We start from the raw sequence: 27,315 nt of genomic DNA, 5'->3' as shown, positions 1-27,315 counted from the left end.
TGTTTGTTCTACATTCTGTAATTTACTTCAACATCATATTTTAACAATGATTATAATAAAGATGGTGATAACTATTAGACACTGAGCAATTAAATCAGTTATAATTTTAGGATGGAGGGGAGGAGGAATAGAAAGCAGCAAAAAAAAAAAAAAAAAGGAGGTAACAAAACATAGGTACTAGGTGGGGGAAAAAAAACTTTCAATCCAGGTCTGTTTGACTCCAAATCCCTATTCTTTCCATTTTATCAAGTCCTCTTCCACAATAACCATTCTACATTATTTTTTTAAAGTAACTATTCCTAGATTGTCTGATAAAGAAATTATATGATTAAGAAAGTAATGGAAAACACCCAAAAACAAATTAACATTCATCACTCCCAGAGAATATTCCACATAGAAACTATATTCTTGAGTTCGACAACGCTGAGAACTTTTTATAAGGAAAAAAATCAAACCTACAAGGTGGTATTGTCAGAAGTTAACACTTCTGTTAACAGGTTGCACAGATAGATGTCAGAGGAAATGGCCTCACTCCTTCACCGGCCTTAGCAAAGTCAAGTTCCTACTCACCAGCCCTCAGAGACTCTCTGCCTATGAAAGTGGCCAACCCTTAACGACAAAGGCTTATTCTATTTTTTAATTTTATCATGTAAAAATCTGTCTCTTCATAATGCATTAACTTGGCACGTTTTTTAATTTATAGAAATGGATCTTATCACATGTACTCTTTAGCAATTTCTTCTTTTTTTTTTGCTCAAAACTATGAAGTTTGCTCATCTGCCCTTATGCATCTTGCTCTATCTCACCGTGACTCCTATTTTGAATTCTATCTTATGACTATGTCACAATTTATTCATCTGTCTTATTCTCCTGTTAATAGATTTTTAAATTGTTTCCAGGTATGCTTTTTCTTTGCACTCACAAAACCATGATGTCTATGAACATTCTTTTGGATGTGAGACATTATTTTTCACTAATGAAACTGGCAAAAATGAAAACAAAAATATCATGAGTTAGCAAGAAGAATAAATAGGCACCTTCACATCTAATAGTAGGAATATAAGTATACTGAGATCGCTGCTTTGGAAAGCAATTTGACAATAATCATTAAAATGCTAAATACACATACCGTCTTGTAATTTCCCATCTCTGCCCTCTGTAGCCACTCCTGCGTGTGTGCTCAAATAAGCATGTGCGAAGACCTTCAATGCACTGCTGTTTGTAACAGTGAAAACTTGGTAAGAACCTTGGTCTCACTAAACAATGAGAAATAGTGCTAATTATTATATTTCAACACCCTGTGTACAAGTTTTTAAAAAGGTAAAATCTCTACAAACTACCTAGTGACATATTAAATAATAGCAGTGTATTTTTTCTCAATTATAATACAAAAAGAGGGATTTCTACATGCATATAAAAAGTAAATAAATGTAGAGTAATAAATGCATAAGGGAGAAGATTTGTGGAAGGCCAAGAGAACATGCTTTATCTGAACTGTTTCAATTTTACAAAATGTAAAATTCATGTATTACTTGGAGTATTATAAAGAACCCAAAAAGTCACTATTACCAGTGTTCCATAAGATTTTATAACTTACAAACACATTCATATAATCTTATTTAGTCCTCACAATGCAGAAAATAGGTTTTATAACCCTCATTTTACAGATAACAAAACTGAATCTCGGGAAAATTAAGTGATTTGCTCAAAGCCAAATAGCTAATGATAATGACTGAGCTGTCCTCACACTCAGCTCTTAACTCTGTACCCAGGGCTTCTGCTGCTTCATGACAACCAGTAAAGAACACTCCTCTGGCCCTGGGATGGTGCTGACCATCTAAGACGTGCAGATCTGAGTTTTTAATCAGTGTAAAAATAATAACTGGTATTTAAAGCAGAGATGGAATTACAAGGCTAGCTAATGGAACAGATGGGATAGAAATCAGACGTGTTAAGCTCCAAGAGAAAAGGCTTTAGCAGCTATGCATGTGCCTCTGTAAGCAAAAGTTCTGGCCTAGCAAGACTGAAAGAGTTCAAAATGGACTCTGTCGAGGCTGAGAAGCTGCTTGAAAATAAAAAGAATATATAAGAAATAAAATACCGGGGCAGCCTGGCTGGCTCAGCGGTTTAGCACCACCTTCAGCCCAGGGCCCATCCAGTTCCACATCAGGCTCCCTGCATGGAGCCTGCTTCCTCCCTCTGCCTGTGTCTCTGCCTCTCTCTCTCTCTGTGTCTCTCAATAAATTAATAGAATCTTAAAAAAAAAAAAAAATACCAACCATAAGAATCCTTAGTGACTATAGAGGTCAGCAATTAAACCTGTTTAGAAGCTTCTGGTTTAGTGGCCTTGTGAAAGAATAATAGAAGGCTCCTTGAGTAATGGTCAAATAGAATTGTGGTGGGCCATGGATGTAGAGTGGACACTGAGAGAAGAAAATTAGCACCTTTCTATTCCTTCACAGGCACCTTAGAGGCTCCCACATGCACCTATGTTTGAAAAATCCATTTGGGCAAAATAATCTTTCCCTTATTCAGTAAGAATAATTGAACAATTGCCTATGACCAGTGCAATGTTAGTGTCCTTGCCCTTGAAGAGCTCAAACTTATAATAATGACAAGATAACGTGACTGATACCATAACTAACATCTACTAAAACAAACAACTCAACAACAAACCAACCTTAAGTCTCCAGAAGATCTTCCGGAACAACGTGTGTGGGAACGAGGGTGAGGGCTCACTGAAGAACCACACCTCAGCACGGTGACTGATGGCATGCTTACAAGTCAGCATGTTTTCTAAAGCCACTTTCCTAAATGATTCTGAAAATCAATACCATTTCTGAATGATTAGCCAAATATCTGGCCATTGCAAAAGTACCCAAAATACTACACCTGAGAGGAAAAGCAAAAGGTACGGCTTCCTTAAGCATTTTTAAAATACAGTTAAAAGAGAAGTATTAGGAGAAATTAACAACACTGAAGATCGAAAACTCCCTGCATTCATACAGAAATATAGCAGTGATAGAATACTCTAGCCATAACTTCTGAACAATGGAATGATCCATAGAACATTAACCAGAGCCTAAGGAAAACACCCTCTGCCAATCTCTCCTGGTTTCACCTGCTTAACAGATTGCATGTTCCATGTCCAGAAATTTATTACAAGGGTATTTCTCATTGGCTTCTATCACTGATGAGGGCTGTCTAGGAGCAGGATAGAAAAAACCAGAAATGCACAATGCAGTTACACCAAGCAATTTTTTAAAAAGACAAATAAAAATCCACCCCATTGTCTTTCTTTTGTGTCTAACAAAATCCAACCCATTTCACAAAATGGAAGAAAAGAAAAATACTGAGAATGGAACAAAGTAAATTCTTGACACCAGGCAATTTGGGGAGAGGGGAGTAAAAAAAGCAGCAAAGGAAAGAAATGAAGCTGTCCTCCACAAACAAAACTTGAGCAACGGTAACAAACCCAGATTTTTCACTGACTTATTCGCGGTTGAAAATGAACTTCAAGTTACCCTACGCACATTTAACAATGGAAGGACAGATTGATTTAAACCACACTGGCTGGAAAAAGAAGCAAATCAAGTTTCCCAAGATACTTTCACTACCTTGTTTTGCAGCCAAAGTCACTGTTTGTCAAGTATGGACATGGAAGGGAACACCACAGGAACGGAAGATGAACCTAACTTCCATGTGCTACTGCATGCAAAAACCAATCCTAGCAACAGCAACCTTTGGCTCTGGAAGAGAGACTGCTAAGCAACCAGAGGGCATCTTTCTGTTTCCAAGCAATACAGGGTTCAAGGTACTCAGAGATGAAGACTTACAGGGATATGAATCTGGTAGTATCTAACAACACAGTCCCAACCTAAGTCCTACTATTAACTGGTAAACTAAGTTTTCATTCTCCAATAAAATAAAACATAATTTATTCTACATCCTGATGAAGACAACTGATGAAAGGTGCTTTGTCACACTCACCACCTTCAACCCCAAACAGCCTTATTTTTTTTTAAGTTAAAAAAAATGCCTTGTATCAGTAAAATGTTTCATGTTAAAATCTGACATAGGGATTTATTTGGAACACGCTAAAATCCCCTCTTTTCAGTAACAGTGTCAGATTTGGAAGAGATAACTAATCAAACCCCTTTTCTTTATAGGTGAGGAGACTGATGCTCAAAGAGAAGTGCTCTGGCCTAAGTTCTTCGACTAAGCAGATAGAAGAGAACCCAGAGCTGAGAATTCTTGCCTCTCAAGTCAGGGAAGTGGTCGTGCCTCAGACTCTGCTAATTGCAGATACGAGTAGCTCCTTCCATGATACAACCCAGAAAGCAGGAGCTTTGGGGGTGAAAGAGACGTAGACTCCAATACTGGTTGTATCACTTTCTAACTCTGTGACTCTGGGCAAATTACTTAAACTCTCTGAGCCTCAATTTTCTCAAATGTGTAATAGATAAACTTTACCTCATAAAGTTGTGATGATTAACTGAAATAATTGTGGTCAGCTTATCTGGCATTTAACATGCGGTGAAAGAGTTCCACAGAATTCTTTCCCCACCCCCGTGTCTATCAGTTGTAAATGACTCCAGAGAAAAATTCAATCTATGGGACTCATTCCTACAAAGTCACAAATTTCCAAATAACTAACCTTCAATTTTTCTTAGCTTACTCTAAAGTCAGTTCTTTAGAAATATGTGCAAATGGCCATCCAGCACACTGAAGGTGTTCAAAAACTAGATGTAAAAATTAGTCATGTTGTGAATCCATTCCAGCGTTCAATAGAAACCAGTGAGATGGGGGATCCCTGGGTGGCGCAGCGGTTTAGCACCTGCCTTTGGCCCAGGGCGCGATCCTGGAGACCCGGGATCGAATCCCACATCGGGCTCCCGGCGCATGGAGCCTGCTTCTCCCTCTGCCTATGTCTCTGCCTCTCTCTCTCTCTCTCTCTGTGACTATCATAAATAAACGATAATAATTAAATAAATAAATAAATAAATAAATAAATAAATAAATAAACCAGTGAGATGGAGGACCCGCCGCCCGCGCCATGTCAAAGAAAAAAGGGCTGAGTGCAGAAGAGAAGAGAGCCCGTATGATGGAAATATTTTTTGAGACGAAAGATGTGTTTCAGTTAAAAGACATGGAGAAGATTGCTCCCAAAGAGAAAGGCATTACCGCTATGTCAGTGAAAGAAGTCCTTCAGAGCTTAGTTGATGATGGTATGGTTGACTGTGAAAGGACTGGAACGTCTAATTATTACTGGAGTTTTCCAAGTAAAGCTCTTCATTCGAGGAAACGCAAGTTGGAGGTTCTGGAATCTCAGTTATCTGAGGGAAATCAAAAGCACACAAATCTACAGAAAAGCATTGAGAAAGCTAAAATTGGCCGACATGAAACGGAAGAGCGAACCATGCTAGCGAAAGAGCTGTCTTCACTTCGAGACCAAAGGGAACAGCTAAAGGCAGAAGTAGAAAAATATAAAGAATGTGACCCACAAGTTGTGGAAGAAATACGTCAAGCAAATAAAGTGGCCAAAGAAGCTGCTAACAGATGGACTGATAATATATTTGCAATAAGATCTTGGGCCAAAAGAAAATTTGGGTTCAAAGAAAATAAAATTGACAAAAATTTTGGAATTCCAGAAGACTTTGTCTACATAGACTAAAATGTTCAATGTTGGTAAAGGATCTGTGTACTTGTGAATATGTAATTTTTAAAATCTCATCCAACTAAATGTACTGAATTGCCATTAACCTGTATTTGTGTTTATCATTTTATTAATTTTAAATAAAGTATAAACTGTAAAAAAAAAAAAAAAAAGAAAGAAAGAAACCAGTGAGATTAGCTCTAAGGAGACCAAAGCAACTTGCTTGGCCTTTTAGGTGATATATATGTGCTTCATACAGCTAAGCAGTCCACTCTGCTGGGATCAATTCCTGATTGGCTAACACTCCCAGTTCTTAAATTTCCTTTACAAATCCATTTTGTTCTTATTTTTTAAAATTAAAATACAATCATAACCAAGTTATATTTTGAAGTACATTAATAATAAAATCTGGGATCCCTGGGTGGCGCAGTGGTTTGGCGCTTGCCTTTGGCCCGAGGCGCGATCCTGGAGACCCGGGATCGAATCCCACATCGGGCTCCCGGTGCATGGAGCCTGCTTCTCCCTGTGCCTGTGTCTCTGCCTCTCTCTCTCTCTCTGTGACTATCATAAATAAATAAATAAATAAATAAATAAATAAATAAATAAATAATTTAAAAAATAAATAAATAATAAATTAAAAAAAAATAATAATAATAAAATCTACCCCTTCTGGTACTAAAGTTTGAGATTGTTCTATAAATATTCTTCAGCAGTTTCTATTTTTCTTTTAAAAAATTGTGGTGACATATAAAATTTACCATTTCAGCCATTTTTAAGTGTATGGCTCTGTGGCATTTATGTACTTTTGCAATATTGCGTCGCCAACACTACGTGTGTCTCCAGAACTCTCCAACTGAAACTCTATAGTCATTAAACTCCCCATTCTCCACCCCCCACCCTCTGGCAACCACCATTCTACTCTGTCTCTATAAATCTGACTACTCTAGGAACCTTATGTAAGTGGAATCATATCCTTTTGTCACTGACTTGTTTTTACTTACCATGTCTTCAAGGTTCATTCACACTGTGTCGCAAGTCAGGATTTCCTTCTAAGGCTGAATAATATTCCATCATATGGATAGACCCCATTCAGTTTAACCATTCATCTGTTCATGTATATTGGGCTGCTTCCACTTCTTGGCTACTGTGAATAATGCTACTAAGAACATGGGTGCATAAATATCTATTGGACTCCCTGCTTTCAGTTCTGTGGGTATACCTCCAGAAGTAGAAGTAGGCTGCATTACGGGTATTTCTGTTTAACATTTTGAGGAATCGTATACCCCTTTCCTCGACAGCTGTACCAGTTTACATCCCCTCTAGCAATACACAAGGATTCCAATTTCTCCACATCCTCACCAACACTTATTTTCGGGTTTTCAATTTTTTTCAGTAGCCATTCTATTGCCATCCTGGTTTGCACTGCCCCTTTGATTAGAGATGTTGAGAATCATTCTAACTGCTTACTGGCCATTTGTAATTTCTAATTTGGAGAAATCTCTATTCAAGTCCTTTGCCAATTTTTTAATCAGGCCAATTTTTTAATCATGTCTGGTATTTTCACCATAAGCAATTTTGCCACAAGCATATTTTTTTCTGCAAACATGTTCACTGCATAACTAAGTGGCCATAAAGATAAATTCCCATAAAAGATAAATTCTGGCCATAAAAGATAAATTCACAAATGATAAGAGGGAAATTCCTCAAGAGGGACATAATGAAACATGAAAATGAATAATAAAAGACTACTGAGAAATACAAAATACTTGAATACATTTGAAATGTATCGTGTAGACTCATAGCAATAGTGTTGTGGATTATACCTATCGCTTGTCTTTAAAGTCTTTCATTCACAGTATTATACTCTTTCTTTTTTTTTTTTTTTTTTGGCCTCTTGATTGGTCTTGTCCAGCATCTCACTTCTCCTTTTTTCATTAAAATTTCTTCCTTCAATAGAAGAGTTTCCAAATACTAGGATGTCTATTTACAACTAGGCTTTATATTGCATTGTGAAAGCCTTCTACACTGCTGTTCTTAGCATCCTGTCACATTTGCCAACAGATATTACAAAGTTCTACGGGAAGTAAAGGTTCAAAACTCTGCACCACTATATGGACCACAGGGAGGCTAAGACTTATATAATATAAAAATGGGAGTACTATGTCAAAAGAAAAATAAAACCAAACTGTCAACCACTTGACAAAACCAACAACTGTCAAAACAAACTGTCAACCAGTTATTTGTTTTTATCTTTTACCATAAAATTGCCTTACAGCCAATTAGTTATGCATAAAAACTGCTTGTGGCAAAGATACCTTCCATGAAACAACATAGAACTTGTTTTTTTGTTGTTGAGTTTAGGAGTTCTTTAAATATTTTGGATATTAATCCCATGCTAGATATAGGATTTATAAATATTTTTCCCATCTGGGGCTACTTTTCCCTTGAATTGATGGTATGCATCCTTTGATGTACAAAAGTTTTTCATTTTCATGAAGTTCAATTTATCTTTTTAAAATCTATGCTTTTAAGTGTCATTTAAGTGTCCATTCTTGGACATTAAGTGTCCAAGAATCTATTGCCAAATCCAAGGTCATGAAGATTTAGCCCTGTTTTCTTCTTAGAGTTTTATAGTTTCAGATCTTGTGTTTAGGTCTTAGATCCATTCCGAGTTAATTTTTATATATGGTGTAAGGCAGGTCCAAATTCGGGGGGTTTTGCATGTGGCTTACTTATATTTGAAGTTCCTTAAATCTCTATTTGCCATATTCTTCCTGGTTTCTGAGCATCTGGAATTAAATATGTATTCTACCCATATGCTGGTTATCCATTAGCTGACTCTCAGCTTCAAATACATCCTTTTTGCCTGCTCTGTGAAAATGGATCTGAGCCTTTTAAGAAATTTTTCCTTTGTCGACACGCGTGTAGTCAAGCTGCGTCAGTAGAGGGCCCAGGAGACACACTCTAGGGGAAAAGGGTTTTGTTTCCAGGTCCCAATGTGCCTTCTCAGCAGTTTCCTACAAGACAAGGGGTCTTCCTCCTTCCTGGCTCTTGAAGCACCTAACAGTAGGTAGCAGCACCCAGCTGCCAGTACCTTTCCCTCAGGAACTCCCTTTGGGCTGGTATACAGTAGAGTACATCTACATCTGGTAAGACAACTCCCTGTAAATAGCTTTCCTCAAGACAGGTGTCCTCCTCTTTTTGAAAGCCTTACAGCACTCAGCTTTAAAGAAAACCTACATTAGTATCTGGTTTTGCCAACTGAAAGAAATCCAAAGAGGATTTTTGCTTTCACAAAGAAAGGTAGAAAGTGAAAAGTGTTCAGTGTCTGTCTTGCAGCAAGCCATGACAGAGACAGTGCCCACCTCCAGCAGCTACAGTGGTACCACCAAGCTCCTTCCCGGGAAACCACACTCAGCCTCACAGCACCAAGCCACCTATCTCTGAACTGTATCTGTAAGCAACAGTGCTTTAGCTCTATTTTGTGTATGAGTTAGCAAGATGTGTCCAAAGATATCAAAAATACCTAAGAGAAGTTATTTTTAGGGTCTATAAATGCTCAAAATTTTTTCCCTATATATATTTTTAAATATTTTATTTATTTATTCATGATAGAGAGAGAAAGAGAGAGAGGCAGAGACATAGGCAGAGGGAGAAGCAGGCTCCATGTCGGGAGCCTGACATAGGACTCGATCCCGGGTCTCCAGGATCACGCCCTGGGCCAAAGGCAGGCGCTGAACTGCTGAGCCACCGAGGGATCCCCTTTTTCCATATATATTAAAGGTAATCATTTCTTTACTCCATGTAGGCTTACAAAGAGTTTCATAGGAATGCTCTACTTTTGGATGGCAGAGAAAAGTAGAGCACCCTCAAAAGTAGATTTCTGGCAACTTTTAAAAAAGCAGATTCCCAACAAGTTCTGCAGGTCTGGCATCACAGGGACTCAGACAGCTAGCTCTCTGCCACTCAAGAGAGCCATAGCCATGTCCTCTCCAACCAAATCTAGATCTCAGCCCCTGATGCAGGGGATGGGGAAGCGGGGGGGGGACAGTTCTGTCTGGGTGCTTTATCCCAACCCTAGGGGTAACTGCTATTATATATTAATTATATCAATGATATTTTATCATATATCATATTATTACATTATATTATACCTACTACTATATTGAGGTCTCTTTATTTCTTAATACAGGCAAGCTGAAACACAATGTTAACAGCCACTTACTATACACAGGACAGACATTATGTTTACTGTTTTCTATACATTATTATTTGGTGTTCTCATTAAACTCTGTGATATACCTTTCTATAGTAAGAAAATAAGGCTCAGAAAACTGCAATTTGCCTACAGTAATATAACCAGGTCTGTCTGACACTAAAGTCCCTGCTAATTCTCTATGATAGCATCTAGTTTTCTTCACAGAACTTGAACCTAGGAACACCTTTTAAGGAACTAAAATACCTATGGAAAGGAAAAGAATGTAGAAGTCTTGACTGCCATCTTTAGAAAGGACAGCTTGACTGCTGGGGATTTAACCCAAAGATACAGATGCAATGAAACACCGGGACACCTGCACCCCGATGTTTATAGCAGCAATGGCCACAATAGCCAAATTGTGGAAGGAGCCTCAGTGTCCATCGAAAGATGAATGGATAAAGAAGATGTGGTTTATGTATACAATGGAATATTCCTCAGCCATTAGAAACGACAAATATCCACCATTTGCTTTGACGTGGATGGAACTGGAGGTTATTATGCTGAGTGAAATAAGTCAATCAGAGAAGGACAAACATTATATGGTCTCATTCATTTGGGGAATATAAAAAACAGTGAAAGGGAATAAAGGGGAAAGGAGAAAAAAATGAGTGGGAAATATCAGAAAGGGAGACAGAACATGAAAGACTCCTAACTCTGGGAAACGAACTGGGGGGGGGGGGGGAAGGGGAGGTGGGCAGGGGGTGGGGGTGACTGGGTGACGGGCACTGAGGGGGGCACTTCATGGGATGAGCACTGGGTGTTATTCTATATGTTGGCAAATTGAACACCAATAAAAAATAAATTTATATTAAAGAGAAAAAAAAGAAAGGACAGCTTGAAAGGCTGGGCTTGGTTGGTGTCTGAGAACTCAGATTTCATTTCAGGAGGGTCCTATCCCCAGAACTGATAAAAGACTGGCCCACCATGCCTAAATTGTGCAAATAATACAGATTATATGGAATACTTCCTTCTGAGAGTCTGGATTTGGGGTGTAGAGTAGGTAGAGTTCCCTCAGTTAACTACCCTTCCCACCTATACCCTCCCACCACCACCACCCCCAAAAGAAAAATCTCAGCACTGCTTCTCTAATTCACTTCCTTGGCAGACAACATTGTCACAACTTACTGCTGAAGGAAGTAAGCAAATCCTGTGTGACTCCACTGAGAGAGACCTCTTGGGAGCTTGAGCCTGGTTTCTTCTGGACTTCACTTCTACGCACTCTTTCCCATTGCTGATTCAGCTTTATAACCCTTCACTGTTATAAATTCACAGTTATGACAGTGACTACAAGCCTATTAACTATATGTTGAGTTCTGTACATCCTAATGAATCACTGGACCCAGGACAGTCTTGGGGACCCCCAACACAACCTATGACATGCTAAGCATTTTATTAAATGCAGGGGACACAAAGATGAATAGGTTCTCTGCCTTCAAGGAATTTTAAGTCTATTTAAATTTCCCTTCTCTCACTTCTCTGATCTTCACTTCTTAGTCTATTACCACTTAAAATAGATTAGATACATTTCCCTAAGCTAAATTTCATTCTTAGTGCTGAAGTGATGCTAAATATTTAATAAGCCCATCAGGCAAAATCTGAGATACAAAGCTCTAATAAACTCAAAGGCCATACATATTTTCTCTTTACTTTCCCCATCTTATTGTGTTCCTCATTAAAAATAAATTGGCAAGCCCTTGTACATTGCTGGTAGGAATATAAAATGTTACAGCTGCTACAGAAAATAGGTTGGTGGTTCCTCCAAAAGTTAAATATAGAGCTACCATATGGCCTAGCAATTCCACTCCTAGGTATATTCCCAAAAGTACCAAAAATGGATACTCCAACAAATACTTGTACACACAGGTTCATCACAGCACTATGCACAACAGCAAAGAGGTGAAAAGAACACAAATGTTCATCAACTGAGAAGATAAACAAATTGTGGATTATACATACAAAGAAATAGGATTTGGCTATAAAAAGAAACAAAGTACTAATATACACTACAATATGGATGAACCTTGAAAACATGGTGCTAAGTGAAAAGAGCCAGACACAAAATGTCACAGACACAAAATGTCACATTTATATGAAATGTGCAGAATAGGTAAATTCATAGAGGCAGAAGGCAGACTGGTGGTTGTCAGGAGCTGAGGAGAAGGGGAAAAGGAGGGTCACTACTTACTGGGTATGGGGTTCTTCTTAGGGTGATGAAAATGTTTGGAAATAGACAGGGGTGATTGTTGCATAACACTGCGAATATAATAAATACCAACAAACTGTTCACTTTAAAAAAGGTTAATTTTTGGTGAATTTCATCTCAATATGGGCATCCCTGGGTGGCTCAGTGGTTTAGCACCTGCCTTCGGCCTGGGGTGTGATCCTAGAGTCCCGGGATCAAGTACCACATCAGGCTCCCTGCATGGAGCCTGCTTCTCCCTCTGCCTGTGTCTCCGCCTCTCTCTCGGTGTATCTCTCATGAATAAATTAATAAAATCTTTTTAAAAATTTTTTTCATCTCAATAAAAACAATGTTTTTAAGCAATGCAGTATACTGTATGGTGTAAATAAAGAAAACCCATCTTCCTGAAGTCATCTGAATGGATATATACAGCTTGAAACAAAATCATCTGCAGCTATAATAGATATGAGAGTGCTGTATGTCAACATATGTCCTAAAAAACTGTCTGAGACTTCAAATGGTTCTAAGCAATGATACAGATACTGATACAGGAGAGTATGTATTTTCTTAAAACATGTTTCTACTTATATAATTTTGTATATTATTTTGGATATGGATGAATAAACAAAATTAACATTTTAGAGACATCTGCCTATTTTAGACACATATCCCTGAAAGCTTATATATTTAGGTCAGCCAATCCTTTCAATGGGGAAACAGCACTAAGTCTCATATTCAGGGTTTCCTTATGTGCAAGCATATATTCAGCACATAGACATATCTTTTTTTTTTTTTAAGTCTAAAAGGGTATACCCCAAAATGTTTAGTGATTACGTTTTGGTATTGACTTTGGATTTACAAGTGATACACATTATTTTTCTTTTTTTTTTTCTTTTTTTTTTTTTTTTTTTTTTTTTATGATAGTCACACAGAGAGAGAGAGGCAGCGACACAGGCAGAGGGAGAAGCAGGCTCCATGCACCGGAAGCCCGACGTGGGATTCGATCCCGGGTCTCCAGGATCGCGCCCTGGGCCAAAGGCAGGCGCCAAACCGCTGCGCCCCCCAGGGATCCCAACATTATTTTTCTTCTGCCTATCTGTATTTTCCAATTTTTCAACAATGAACATGTATTATTTTTACTTAACCATCAAAAAATGGAAACAAAGTACCTCTCAAGGATGCTGTGAAGATTAAATAAGATAATACACCTTGAGCCCTCAGCACAGTATTCAGGATATTATAAGTATGCAATGTTAGGTAGCATGGGTATTATTATGTGTAGGATTTTGTAAATATTCCTCAGGATATGCATCTTTCATTAGCTATGAGAAAAGCATTCAACTTAATCTAGGCCAGGGTCACCTGACTTAAGGCTAAATTACTATAATAATGGTTTTTTGCTGATTCAACAACCTCCATTCACCACTTCCCAATTTTCTTAGCCAGAGCCAGGTTTAATTTCAAAAAAACGCCATCCATATCACTCCCATGCTAATGGCCCTCCACTGCTTACATGATTAGGCTCCAAACATCCTAAATCTGACCTCACCTGATCACTCCTTTTTCCTCTGCATTTATGTATTCTTTCAACAAACATTTACTAAGCAATCTTCTCGGGTCTAGTACCATGGTAGAAATAGAGAGACAAATAGGTTACTAATTCTTCTCTTAAGGAGCTCATAGTCTGGTAAGAGATAGAGACATGTAAATAAATACAACATGAATCATGCAATAAAACATCAATATGGGGCCCAGAGGGAACACGTGTACATGCTTGACAATGGAGTGAGAAAGGCATGAAGAAACCACAAGGGGAACTCACAGAAGATCTGAATGGGATTTGCAGGATGATGGCAAATAGCTATTTCCAGATAAAAACTACTCAACTTACTTCAAATCTTAGGGTGCTCTTCCACAGCAGTTAAACTTAGGTAAAATCTAGCTAAGTCCTACTTCTCTTCACAAGGTAATTCCTGTAACTCCAGCTCAGTACTTTTTCAAGCTGTGGGTTAAGACCCATTCATGACATACCAAAGATGTCTCAATTATTATTTAAAAAAAAAAAAAAAAAAAGGATGGCAATTCTCAAACTTCTTTTAGGATCTCTTTAATTTCTTAAAAATTATGAAAGCTTCCAAAGAAGTTTTGCTTATGTGGGTTGTAAGTATTGGTATTTGCCTATTAAAAACTAAAACTAAAATAAATAAATAAATAAATAAATAAATAAAAAACTAAAACTGAGTAATTTTTAAAGTATTTGCCAATTAAAATACCAAAAATAAACCATTATGCTAACATAAAAATATTTTATGAAAATTAACTATATTTTATAAAAACAAAAACAAAATGTAGTGAGAACAGTTTCGTTGTTTTACATTTTACATTATATTTACATCCAACTTAAGATGGCCAGAATTTCCTGTTTCTGCATTCAATTTGTGCTAATATATTATTTTGGCTGAAACAGTAGAAAATCTGGCCTTCCATAGATACGTATTTGAAAAAGATAGAGGAGTATTTGGGTGTCTGGGTGGCTCAGTTAGGCTTTTCACTCTTGATCTCAACTCAGATCTCAATCTCAGGGTTGTGAGTTCAAGTCCTCTGTTGGGCTCCATGCTGGGCATGGAGCCTACTTTTTAAAAAAATGGTAGGAGTATTATAATAGTCTTCTTCATACTCTGTTATATCAAAGTCCATTGATCTGTCTTGCTTTTTTTTTTTTTCAAGATTTTATTTATTTCATGAGACACACAGAGAGAAAACAGGCAGAGACATAGGCAGAGGGAAAAGCAGGCTCCATGCAGAGGGAGCCTGATGTGGGACTGGATCCCCGGTCTCCAGGATCCGGCCCTGGGCTGAAGGCGGTGCTAAACTGCGGAGCCACCCGGGCTGCCCTGTCTTGCATTTTGAATAGATTTTTACCTATTACGATTATTGAACATTATGTTCATTTATAAAATACTGGTTCACTACATTAAAAGATCTTCTAGGGCAGCCCCGGTTTAGCAGCAACAGTTTAGCGCTGCCTGTAGCCCAGGGCATGATCCTGGAGACCCTGGATCGAGTCCCACATCAGGCTCTCTGTATGGTGCTTGCTCCTCCCTCTGCCTGTGTCTCTGCCTCTCTCTCTCTCTCTGTCTCTATGAATAAATAAATAAAATCTTTTAAAAAAATAAAAATAAAAAAAAGATCTTCTAAATGTTGACATATTCCATTACATAATACCAAAAATATTCACATTCACTAATATCACCATCACTATCATCAAAAAAGTCTAAGTACTAGAGCTGTCAAGCCCACTGTACAGGACACAGTTTTCTGAAATTCTAATTTCAATCAGAATTTTCCATGAAAGCTCAAATTTTATCATTGATAACAAATACTGTCATTGTTTTCCTTGAAAACAGGCTCGCTTCATTTTTAATAAGATGTCTGCCAAATAACCAAGTCTATAAAACAATACCCTGTCAATTTGATTTTTAGGCAAAAATGGTGTTCCATGAAAAAGTGGCTAGTTCAGCTGGCAACTCAATCACAAAAGTGTTTCTCCTTGAGATAACCCTCAGTATGCAAAAATGTCTTACATGTATTACCCAGTTTGCTACATAGAATATTAAAAAGATGCACAATTAAGGTTTAAACTTAATAGTAGTAATAATTGTAACTGCTTTATCAAGGTCATTCATAAGTCAAACTGGGTTGTTGTTTTGTTGGGTTTTTTTTTTTCCTTTAACTGCAAGTGTGTGGTGGTGAAGAATATGACTACAAGTACAATCTGTCCCACTGCCTTGATTCTTGCTAGGGTGTCAGCAGTTCTACCCATCATTGCTTATGCAACATCAGTGCAAATATCACCACAGTGGAAAAGGAAAAAAAAGGAAAATAATATCTTAGTGCTATTATAAAAATAGCTCTGACCTTAAGATCCCCTTTACAAAGAGTCTTGAGGGCTCCATCAGCCACACTTCCAAGAATCATTAGACTAGACTACAATAAAATTTTTAATAAGAAAATCAAGTACACTTAGGGTAAGAATTATTTCATGAAACTTGCTTTAGTCACATATACATATAAATAAATATTTATATAATACTAGTTTATCACATAAAATAGGTATCATGGGTCATGGTCAAAATAAAAGCTTGCAAAACAACCTCTAGCCCATACTAACTACTCCTTCTTAAAACAACTACAGCATTTACTGAGCATTAGTTGACTTTATTCTGCCACAGACTGATTTCTCAATGAATTATGTATGTGCCTATGCCTTCTATTTCCAAATAGAACATAAGCTCTCAAACTACATCATATATATCTTCGTATATTCTCCCAATGATTCTAGATACATTGCAGGTTAGCAAAATAAAAGAATTTTTATTGAATTTCCTCATTACTTCATAATAGGCCTAAGAAGCAATTTGCCTACAGCATAATAAGCCCACAAATAGTCCTAGCTTTGACGTGTCACAAATAATTCCATGCATAGTAGAGAAAAGGAAGTACAGTTGTTTGTATAACACTGACCTATGTCTGTGACACTCAAACATCCATGATCATGAAATGTTAGTTCATCTCTGAGCTTCAAATTCTTCCCCTTCTAAATAACACCACCTATCTCACAGAGTTGTTACAAAGATTAACTGAGATAATACATGCAAAGTGACGTGTACAGTACCTGTTCCTTAGCAGGATACCACAGCTAAAGAACAATAATGAGAAACAACGCCTTATTTGTACATAACACTTCACCACCTACAAACATTGGCAGGTCTGACAATTATAGGAACACAGGTCTCAGGGGGGATCACAGAGACCATCTAATTCTAACCCAGCTCCCCTATCTGCGTTCTTCTCACCTCATCCCACACTCAACACACAGACCTTACAGATAAGAAAAGCAAAGTAACAGAAGGTTTTAAATGGCTTTCTCATAGTTATAGTCTGTGAGGAGCAGAACTTTTAACAAACACATCCTCTTATTCATAACAATGCTGCTAAATAGAGAACATTATTCTCATTTGATTAAAAAGAGAAACTCAAGTTCCAACCTCTTTAGGTAAAGTGACATGTACAAGGTCTCACAGGCAGTAAACAACAAAAAGGAGCATGGAACCCGAGTCTTCCAATTCCAAGTTTGGGGTTCTTTCAACTAATTAGAAAGCTACCTAAGAATATGAAATTCACTTTGTGCAATCATTGATAATTATCTGCATTTGGATCAGAATGAAATAACAGACACAATTATCCAAATATTTATTATGGTTAAATATGCCAATTGATAACCACTAACAAATTTGTTTGTGTTGTGATATTTATTTCAAACTGGTGTTTCCATGAACTGAAGACTTCACAAGCTTTGGCATTTAAAAAAAGATAGCTATTAAACAGCCTCAGAATATAAAGGAAATATATCCCAAAAGGATAATTCTGCAACATTCAAAAAATCCCTCTAAGAAAAGCAAGCAAACATGTTGAATATCATAGTCTTAATTTAAATTAACACCTTCACCAAAAAGGTCAATATAAACAAAATAAATTTTACTTAACTGGTATACATTGGCTATTTCAGCTTTTATAACAGTCTCGTTACTTACAGTGCTATTCAACATAATGTCAAATCAGCTCTGCTGCCTACTAGCAGAGTCCCCGAGGCAAGTTACTCAATCTTTCTGATCTGTAGAATATACGTATCATGCCTATATATCTCAGGGATGTTAAGATTAAGCATAACGTATGCAATGTGCCTAGGAGTGTACCTACCCTACAGAGGAAAGTTATAACAATTTTTATTATATGCTTTGAGTTCACAATCCTGTCATATCCCTCAGTCCCGATACCTGGATGACTGAATGAAATGGACCCGTCTCCTGCCCCTGCGATTGCTTCCAATGCCTTACTGGCCACCACTGCTGACCCTCTGACTTAAGCTCTCTGGCTATTTCTGGTGTACCGACAGCAAGTCCCTGAATTTCCTCTTACTGTATTAATTCCCTGATCAGGAAAAAAAAATTACTGCTCATTAACTTATCAATTCAATGATCTTCTGATAATCGCCATGTTAATTCTTGCTTGGAACTGACCTAACAGACCTCAAATGAAACCATCAGAATTTATGGACTTTTTTCTATGCCATTTTTTTTTAATTTTTATTTTTTATTTTATTATTTATGATAGTCACAGAGAGAGAGAGAGAGAGGCAGAGACACAGGCAGAGGGAGAAGCAGGCTCCATGCACCGGGAGCCCGATGTGGGATTCGATCCCGGGTCTCCAGGATCGCGCCCTGGGCCAAAGGCAGGCGCTAAACCGCTGCGCCACCCAGGGATCCCCATTTTTTTTTTAAAGTAGGCACCACACTGGGTCTGGGCTTGAACTCACGACTCTGAGATCAAAACCTGAGCTAAGATCAAGAGTCGGATGCTTAAAGTACTGAGCTACCCTCTATACTATCTTTTTAAAAACCACAAACATAATTGTTTTAAACATATGGTCAACTATAAAGAATTCATAAAAGAGCTACCTCTCCCAGATCTCATCACATCTTGACTCCTGTACCAGCTCAACTACTTAACTCCTGCAGTTCTTCCTCTTCCACCCCTCTTGGATGAGTCTCATGGGGAAAAAGTAGCAGAGAAAACTATCTGTACAGTTTTCTATCATATAATTAGATGCTTGAGATAACTAAGAGAAGGGCAAGAGGCAAGACACTACACAGGGAGGATGGATAGATTTCTGAAGGGACAGAACTACATACAGGTTGATCATTGCTAGAAGGTGGAAGAAGGGGCACTAACATATGCAGGCACTGCAATGTGCTACATAATCTCATGGTCTAGGGATTACTTCCATTACCAGGTGAAGAGACTGAGTGAGACGCAGAGAAGTTAAATGACTGGACCAAGTCCAAACAGCTAGTAACTGGTAGAGCCAGAGCCACAGTTCTAATTCTGCTCTCCCACTACATGGCACACAGTAACTCAGTCCAGAAAAGCATTCATCCCTAGGCCAAGCAGTAAGGGAGGTAAAGTGCATTCTCATCTACACGAAAGCTTAGCTAGACTGTTTCTCTTCTAACAAAGGGAATAACTGAGAGATGATTCACCTCTAACACATAGTTATGGCCCAGTTACTCCCATTGGTGGAACAAAAGCAGTGTTTCTTACATTTTAACATGCATACAGGTCACTGTAGGGTTATCGTGTTAAAAATGCAGATTCTGATTCAGTGGGTTTAGGGTGGTACCGAGATTCTGCATTTCTAACAAGCTGCCAGGAAATGATGAAGCTTCTGGTGTTTGGACCATTCTCAAAATAGATTATACTCAGTGGTCCCCAAATCTGGTTGACCATCAGAATCATCTGGGAATCATTTAAAAACTATAGATCTCTGCCACCCCCTCCTCCCTCTCCTGGACACTCAGCGATGTATGGGGCCTTCTACCTCATAATTCTGTAATTCAAAGAAATGTGTGACTATTAATGACAATAACTAAAGCAAGCAGGGACTGAGAACATAACAGAGGTCTAAGTTCTTTACACATTAGCTTATTTACCCTTAAGTGCCACACTACCAAATTAGTACTTATAACACTATTATTCCTAGTTATACATGAGGAAATCCACACCTTGGAGCTGTCACTCATCACCTGTCCAAGGTCAGTCAGGGAGTAGAGAACGGGGTCTATTCAAGACACAGCCAATCTGATTCCAAAGAGTCTGTGGTCTCACACAGACCACATAATGCTGCTTCCCACACTACCCAATGGTAATGTCATTGATTTTAACAGACAATCTTGAACAAATACATCCAAATGGGTCACCTCAGAAGATGTCACCCTAGGAAGGCTTTCCTCAGATGCTGCCATCATTCAAAACATTGCCTCTGCTAAACAAAACAATCAAGGGCTCTTTATCTGCACCTGAAAATACCTTTAGAACCTCCATCTATGACTTGAAATATCTTTAACGGGGATAAAAGCTTGTCATTTGCGCATCAATTTCATTTTCTGACAACCCTAAATCGGGAAAAGCCAATTCAAAGAAATCTAGTCTCAGATCAACTAGGTATTTTTTTAAATAAAAAATTCAGTGTTAGGTACTGAAAATGTTTTCCTTATCTCTCATCTCTGAAGCAGATTCCAAACGAGAGTTCTTTATGTTTTGCGCAATGCCTGTATCACTAGAGCCAAAGCGACTATTTTGAAGGGCAGTACTCATTTGGATGCACAGATTATGTTATATTTGTTTTAAAAGGAAAAAAAAAAAAGAAAAGAGCCGCTCAGTCATTCCAAAAGAAACACATTTGCCCTTCACTAACAATACGAACACACAGCATATGTTCAGAATGACTGTGTTGGAGCATGCAGTTTTCCTTTCTGCTGCAAAAGCAACTGTTTTGATTCCCTTTCAGATTTTTTTTTTACATAAAAAGTGCGTTTTATTTATACACACTCAACCACAGAAAAATAAATACGATAATCAGGCATTAATGAAGCATTTAGCTGCATGCAGCACCATAAAAGGCATCGTACAAAGGCAACTACATATCCAAATGTGTGCACAAATACTCTCACATCCAAGGAATAAAAGGCACATACAAACACTACAGGGAATAAACTATAAGAAGGTATCATTTCTGCATCTAGATTAGCTCCTTCGTTAAACGAATACATCCTTTTTCAACAAAGAAACTATTCTGCAAATTCAGAATGATTTACAGATTTTTAAAAAGCAGGCATTAATGCAGATGAGCACAATCCCACAGAACCAACCTCTCTGCTTGAACTGGACTCCCCACACCTTACTGAAGTCAGAATTCCCCTGCACAAACTCCCACTCCGCCCCCCCCACGCACACCCAACTCCCCACCAACCTCACAGGGGTTCCTGGGCTGGTCCATGGAATCTGATGACATCACTCTCTCTTCCTTCCTGGAATTCTAAACCCTGCAGCTCTCCCCTTGCACACAGCTACCATCTCCATGGCAACCTCACCTCCTCCTGCTTCCCTATTGGCTTCATGGAGCAGGATACACAAAAAGGTTTTCCGTTTTCCCCACCACCACCCGCCCCCAAAAAAATGATGCTTTCAACAGGAACCTGAGCTAAATTTAGCTACTTGGGATTCAGAGTCCTATGACTAAGAAAATACAGAGAACCATCGTCCTTCCTGCATTCCACCCTCCTCTCAACTCCACCCTGAAGTGGCTGCTTCACCTCCTCGCCCCCAACCCAAAAGACAATGATAGTACCTGCTGAGCATCAAAACAGCTGGGCTGACCCACATACAAGATTGGTATACACAGCAAATTCTTACACCCACCTCTCCTCCCAGGAGAGAGGGAAAAAAGAGAACAAAAATAAAAGTATGCACCGATCAAAAAAATAGTTGGAACATTTCATGTGCTGAGCATCACACTTCTGCTTCCTTCCATCCAGAGCCAAGGACTGGGAACTCCATGCCTAAAGGCAGAAATCTCTCAACTCTTACAACTGGATTCTCCTATTTGCTCGGTATTATTTCCTCCACGAGAGGAAACGAGCTAAGCCTGGAACCACAAATCCTGGGTCCAATTTCCCATCCCAGGGACTGACCTGCTCTGGAAACTGGAACAAGTTCTCACATCCCTCATCTAAAAGCAGCTCCCACACAGGGATGTTGTAAGAATTACTGACAAAATTAATGTAAAGTAGTTTAAGTCTCTGGGCCAAAGGGATTGAATAAATAGAGAGTAAGTTGACATCATTAGTAGTGAAATTCCAGTGGATATTAACAGAAATTAATAAGCCCCAGAGGAAGAACATGAACTTCTAGAAAATGATTCTTTTATAAGCATAGATATACCACATATGCGTAATTTCTTGAACCACAGACAGTTCCCCCAATAGTTTCTACTTCTGGTAAAATCCAGCTGTACTTACCTCATCTACCAAGCCAATCTCTGATTGGTACTCAATTTGGGAGGTAGCCCTACTTGTTCAAGCTGCTTAGTCCTAACTCTGACTTTGAACTTGCTGCTCACTCTCCCTAAGTGATGACTGACTAGGAGCCAGGGCTTCATTTTCCAGCTCAGCTACCCACTGCCCATTCTCGGAAAGTAGTTTTTTGTCAGAGCCATATTTGATAGCTGAACACAGAATCAACCTAGTGGCTGCGTCCTATATGACTCCCAAGGACAAAGCATCAATTGTAACCAAGTAGGAAAGGCTCCAAGCAGGTCAGAGCCCTGTAGTATGAAAGGGAGTGGATTAAAATAAGACACACCCGGGAAAATTATATTTTCGGTTTGCAGGGCAAAGACTCAGCTCCAGGGCACCAATTCCACAGTGAAAAAATAGACAGGAAAGGAAAATGATTTCGTGTCATAAGAGTCATTTACCCCAAACAGCATTTAAACAATTGCTGTTAAACAATTTGGAACATTTAGCAAAGTTAAAAGGCCCACCAGTTAACACACAGGCATCCAGAAGAGTCTTTACAACAGCTGTGGGGAACAGCAAAGGATGCAGTATTTGCTAATAAACACATTACAGAGGAAGGAGAGGGAGAAGGACCTCAGTCTGAGTAGCCCATCCTTGAGATACATGCTTTCCTATCTCACCCCTCCAGACTCCTAACAAGCCACCTGTGAGCCACCTGTGTGAAACCCTTGCTGTGTACACCTTCCTGAGGTCAGATGGTTCCACAGGCTACGATGAACTCTCTTCTGAAATACCTTATTTTTAACACTCTTAAACAGAAGGTCAACCACCTTGTACTACAATGGGAAGATGCAGCCCAGCGTCCAAGATGCCCATCAAATCAATTACTGAGCTTGGTTCGTGCTGGTTATCGTTATGAAATCCACCCACAATGGCCTGGACTAAAGTGGGCCACTGCAAACACAGCTCAATTTACTTGCTTGTTTTGTTCATACGAGTATTAGGTGCCCTTACAATGCACCAGGGGAGTTTTACAGGGCTTGTCATTTATTCTCAGAATAAAACCAAACAACTGCAAGTGGTATACCTTCTTACCTCACTTTGCAAACAGGGAAACAACAGTTCCAGAGATGTCAGTGTGACCAAAGTTATAGAACTCATTCTTTAATTTTTTAAAGAGCCAAGATTCTAACTCAAATCTATTGGACTTTGAAGCCTCTCCTTTTTTTTTTTAATTCTTTTTTTTAAATTTTTATTTATTTATGATAGTCAAAGAGAGAGAGAGAGAAAGGCAGAGGCACAGGCAGAGGGAGAAGCAGGCTCCATGCACCGGGAGCCCGATGTGGGATTCGATCCCGGGTCTCCAGGATCGTGCCCTGGGCCAAAGGCAGGCGCCAAACCGCTGCGCCACCCAGGGATCCCCTGAAGCCTCTCCTTTTTCTACTTGGCCTCCTATTTATAGACAGTTGAGGTTGGAAAAGGAACATCTAAAAATCATTTCATATCTGCGTTTTCTTAAGTCATCAATAACACGTATCTTCAATTTGTTGCTTGACATCAAGATCAAAGTTACACTTTTTTCATATTCCTAACAGTATTAAACCCTAAGGAGGCGCTCAATACTTACTAATTTATTATTCTAATTCTAATCCTATTATTCTAAAGTTCTGGACAAATGGCAATGATTCTACTCAGATCTTTTTAAATTAAAATTGGTTTGAGAAATTACATGCTGAAGTGAAATGACAAAACTTCAGATAACATATTCTGGAATTTAATTTTATAATATTTGAGATGAACAAAATCATCACTCTTATAATGCCTACACTGGTCCAGTCATAATGTCCTAATGCTGCTGGTTTTAATCCATAAACCCTAATGCAGTCAGGATCTATACATTAGATTTATGATTTCTAAATTCTGTATATAGAACCAGAGCATTTCAAAGTATTTCTCCAGGGATTTCACTAAAATTAAATCAGCTGATTAGAGAACCAAGCTAAAGAGGCCAAGGTCATGTGTCTGGTATCCACGTGAACCAGTTAGCATCACTCTCTCCTACTGCCACAATATGCACCCTGTTGTAAATATACATCTCTGGCTTTAAGAAAGTAATGCAAAGTAACACTTCTTCTGAAAAAAAACATATCTACTGATATCAAATACTCAAGAAATAAATGTTCTTTAGAAAGCAGCTACTGTCTTTCAGAAAACATGACAATTGTTCATCTTTCAATATTTACTGAGTACCTACCTCGGGCCAGTTGATAGTCTCAAAAGGGTGGCACTGGAGGACAAGTAAACAGAGTTCAGTGTAATATGTGATGCAGCAGAGGTTTAGATGAGTACAGTTAGAGTACACAAGAGGAAATGGCTAACTCTAGAAGGTGTCACCAAGAATGAGCTCCAGTAGTTCACTTAGACAAAGGTGGCAGGGGAGGGCCTGCCAGAGGAAGCAAAGATTTACAAAGGAATAGTCATAAGACAACATAGCAAACTTAGGACAACTTTCAAGTATTTTTGAAGTATTTTGCTAAGGCCAAGTTAAGCATTGAGAGATATGGCCAACTGAGAGAAGGCAAGGCAACATCTTTAGATTTTCTACCTCATCCAGGTTAGATTTTCCTAAAATGTCTTACTTGGAGTTAGACTTCCTTTGGGGGAGGGGGGATCTCCATGTGGAGAGGAGTTCTCTTTATAGTGTCCATGATAAAAACAAAGGTCAATAACAAGCTTCATAGCAGAGGAAATCATCAAAAAGGCAACCTACAGAATGGGAGAAAATATTTGCAAGGCATATTATCTGATAAGGGGTTTATGTCCAAAATATATAAAGAACTCCTACAACTCAATAGCAAAACAACAAACAATCCAATTATAGAATGTTCAGAGGATGTGAGCAGACATTTTTTCAAAGAATACATAGATGGCCAATAGGTACATGAAAAGGTACTCAACATCGCTAACAATCAGGGAAATGCAAATCAAAACCTCAGGTCTGCTAGAATGGCCATTATCAAAACCATAAGAAAAATGAGTGCTGGTGAGAATGTGGAGAAAAGGGAACCCTAGGGCACTGCTGGCAGGAATCTAAATTGGTTCAGCCACTATGGAAAAAATATGGAGGTTCCTCAAAAAATTAAAAATCGAACTACCATATGATCCAGCAATTCTACTTCTAGGTATTTATCTGAAGAAAACAAAAACACAGATTCAAAAAAATACCTGCACTCCCATGTTCACTGCAGCACTATTTGTAATAGCCAAGACAAAGGAACAATCTAAGTATCTACTGATAGATGAACAGATAAAGAAAATGTGTATATATACAATGGAATATTATTCAGCCATAAAAAGAAGGAAATCCTGCTGTTTGTGACAAGATGAATGGACCTTGAGGGCAATAGGCTAAGTGAAATAAGTCAGACAGAGAAAGACAAATACCATATGATCTCACTTACATGTGAAACCAGAAGGGAGGCAGGGGAAACGCAAACTAATAGATACATAGAACGGATTAGTGGTTACCAGATATGGGGTATGGGAAGTGGGCAAAATGGGTGAAGGTGGCCAAAAAGCACAAACTTCCAGTTATAAAATAAATGAGGAACAAAGATGTTAGAAATAACTAAATAATTTTTTAAAAAAACAAAAAGATGTAATATACAGCATGGTGACAATAGTTAATATTGTGTTATATATTTGAAAATTGCTAAGAGTAGATCTTTTTTTTTTCAAAGTTTATTTTTAACTTTTTTTTATTAAGTAAATTCTATGCCCAATGTGGGGCTCAAACTCACGATCTTAAGATCAAGAGTCACATGCTCTTGATGTGGCTCAACTGAGCCAGCCAGGCACCTTGCTAAGAGAGTAGATCTTAAAAGTTCTCAACACAAGAAAAAAAAATGTACAACTATGTGTGGTGAGGGATGTTAGGCAGACTTACTATGGTAAGATCATTTCACAATATATACATATATTGAATCATTATGTTGTCCACTAGAAGCTAGTATAATGTTATTATCAACTATATCTCAATTAAAAAAAATGAAAGTCCAAATGAGGTGCATCCATCTGAAAATGAAGCCTTACTATCTGAGAACCTTTAATGGAGAGATTCTTCTGTCTATAAAGCAAAATCCAAATGTGCTGCCCTATGAGGCAAAGTTTCCTTATTATTCCTTATCTCTCAGAGAATTGGTTTGGAAACTCATTGGTGTAGTTTATTCACCAATTTTCCTTTCCCACTGATATTTGAAACTTAGTATGTTGAACATGTGACAACCAAACCGAGATGAGTAAAGAAGCATCTTCACGTTCATAGAACACCCCTGACATATAAACACATAAATGTACGTGCACACCCACATGCTACCAGTTTTGACAGACAAGATTAGTACCTGTATGAGAAAAGCTATCTGCTGCATCCATCACTGCCCAAAAGTAGAATCTAATTTTTTTATTTATTTTTATTTTTATTTATTTATTTATTCATGATAGTCACACACAGAGAGAGAGAGAGAGAGAGAGAGAGAGAGAGAGAGAGAGGCAGAGACACAGGCAGAGGGAGAAGCAGGCTCCATGCACCGGGAGCCCGATGTGGGACTCGATCCCGGGTCTCCAGGATCGCACACTGGGCCAAAGGCAGGCACTAAACCGCTGCGCCACCCAGGGATCCCCAAGTAGAATCTAATTTTTAAGCAAACTTTTTATTGAAGTGACTATATATACACAGAAATGGGCAATGAAAAGTGAATTTCCTCAAAGTGGACCCACCCATGTAACCAGCATCTAGGCAAAAAACAAAAAACAAAAAACAAAAAAAACCACTATCAGCGCTCTAGAAGCCCATCTCACACATGTCCAAAGTCATTCCTATCAGCCCACAATAACTAATTAACAACATAAACTCACTCTGCCAGTTTCTGAACTTAATATAAATGGAATCAATCACACATTATATACTTTTTTGTGCTGGCTTCTTACATGCATTATATTTGTGAAACTGGTCCATTTGTTGAATGTGGCAATAGTTCCATTGTCTCACTGTAAAGTATTCCATTGTAAAAATATATACATCATCATTTATTGATAAACATTTCAGTAATGTTAAAAGGCATTTGTGTTCCCTCCAGCTTGGAGCTACTACTAAAAAAGCTGTTACGCACATTCTTATTTGTGTCTTTTGTTGCACATACATACACATTTCTGTTGGGTACATACAGGAGTAGAATTGCTGGTTATTGGGCACACTTTGGCAGATACTGCCAAACGCCAGTTTTCCAGTACATGAGTATTCGTG

At 38.3% G+C, this 27,315-nt stretch overlaps 2 protein-coding genes across 14 annotated transcripts in view; one reads left to right on the top strand and one right to left on the bottom strand.

The window, feature by feature from the left end:
- RBFOX2 (RNA binding fox-1 homolog 2) overlaps window positions 1–27,315 on the bottom strand; it is a 277,497-nt gene that overhangs the window by 192,655 nt on the left and 57,527 nt on the right. The gene's annotated exons all lie outside the window — the stretch shown is intronic.
- Window positions 5,041–6,049, top strand: LOC121490875 (meiotic nuclear division protein 1 homolog). Its single transcript, XM_041755064.1, has one exon. The coding sequence runs from the start codon at window positions 5,057–5,059 to the stop codon at window positions 5,672–5,674; it is 618 nt and encodes a 205-aa protein (XP_041610998.1). The 5' UTR covers window positions 5,041–5,056; the 3' UTR covers window positions 5,675–6,049.

This window comes from Vulpes lagopus, chromosome 5 (genome assembly GCF_018345385.1).
Source record: "Vulpes lagopus strain Blue_001 chromosome 5, ASM1834538v1, whole genome shotgun sequence".
NCBI classification, from domain to species: domain Eukaryota; kingdom Metazoa; phylum Chordata; class Mammalia; order Carnivora; family Canidae; genus Vulpes; species Vulpes lagopus.
Note: the sequence above shows the minus strand (reverse complement) of the source record. Positions and strands in the feature narration are given on the sequence as shown.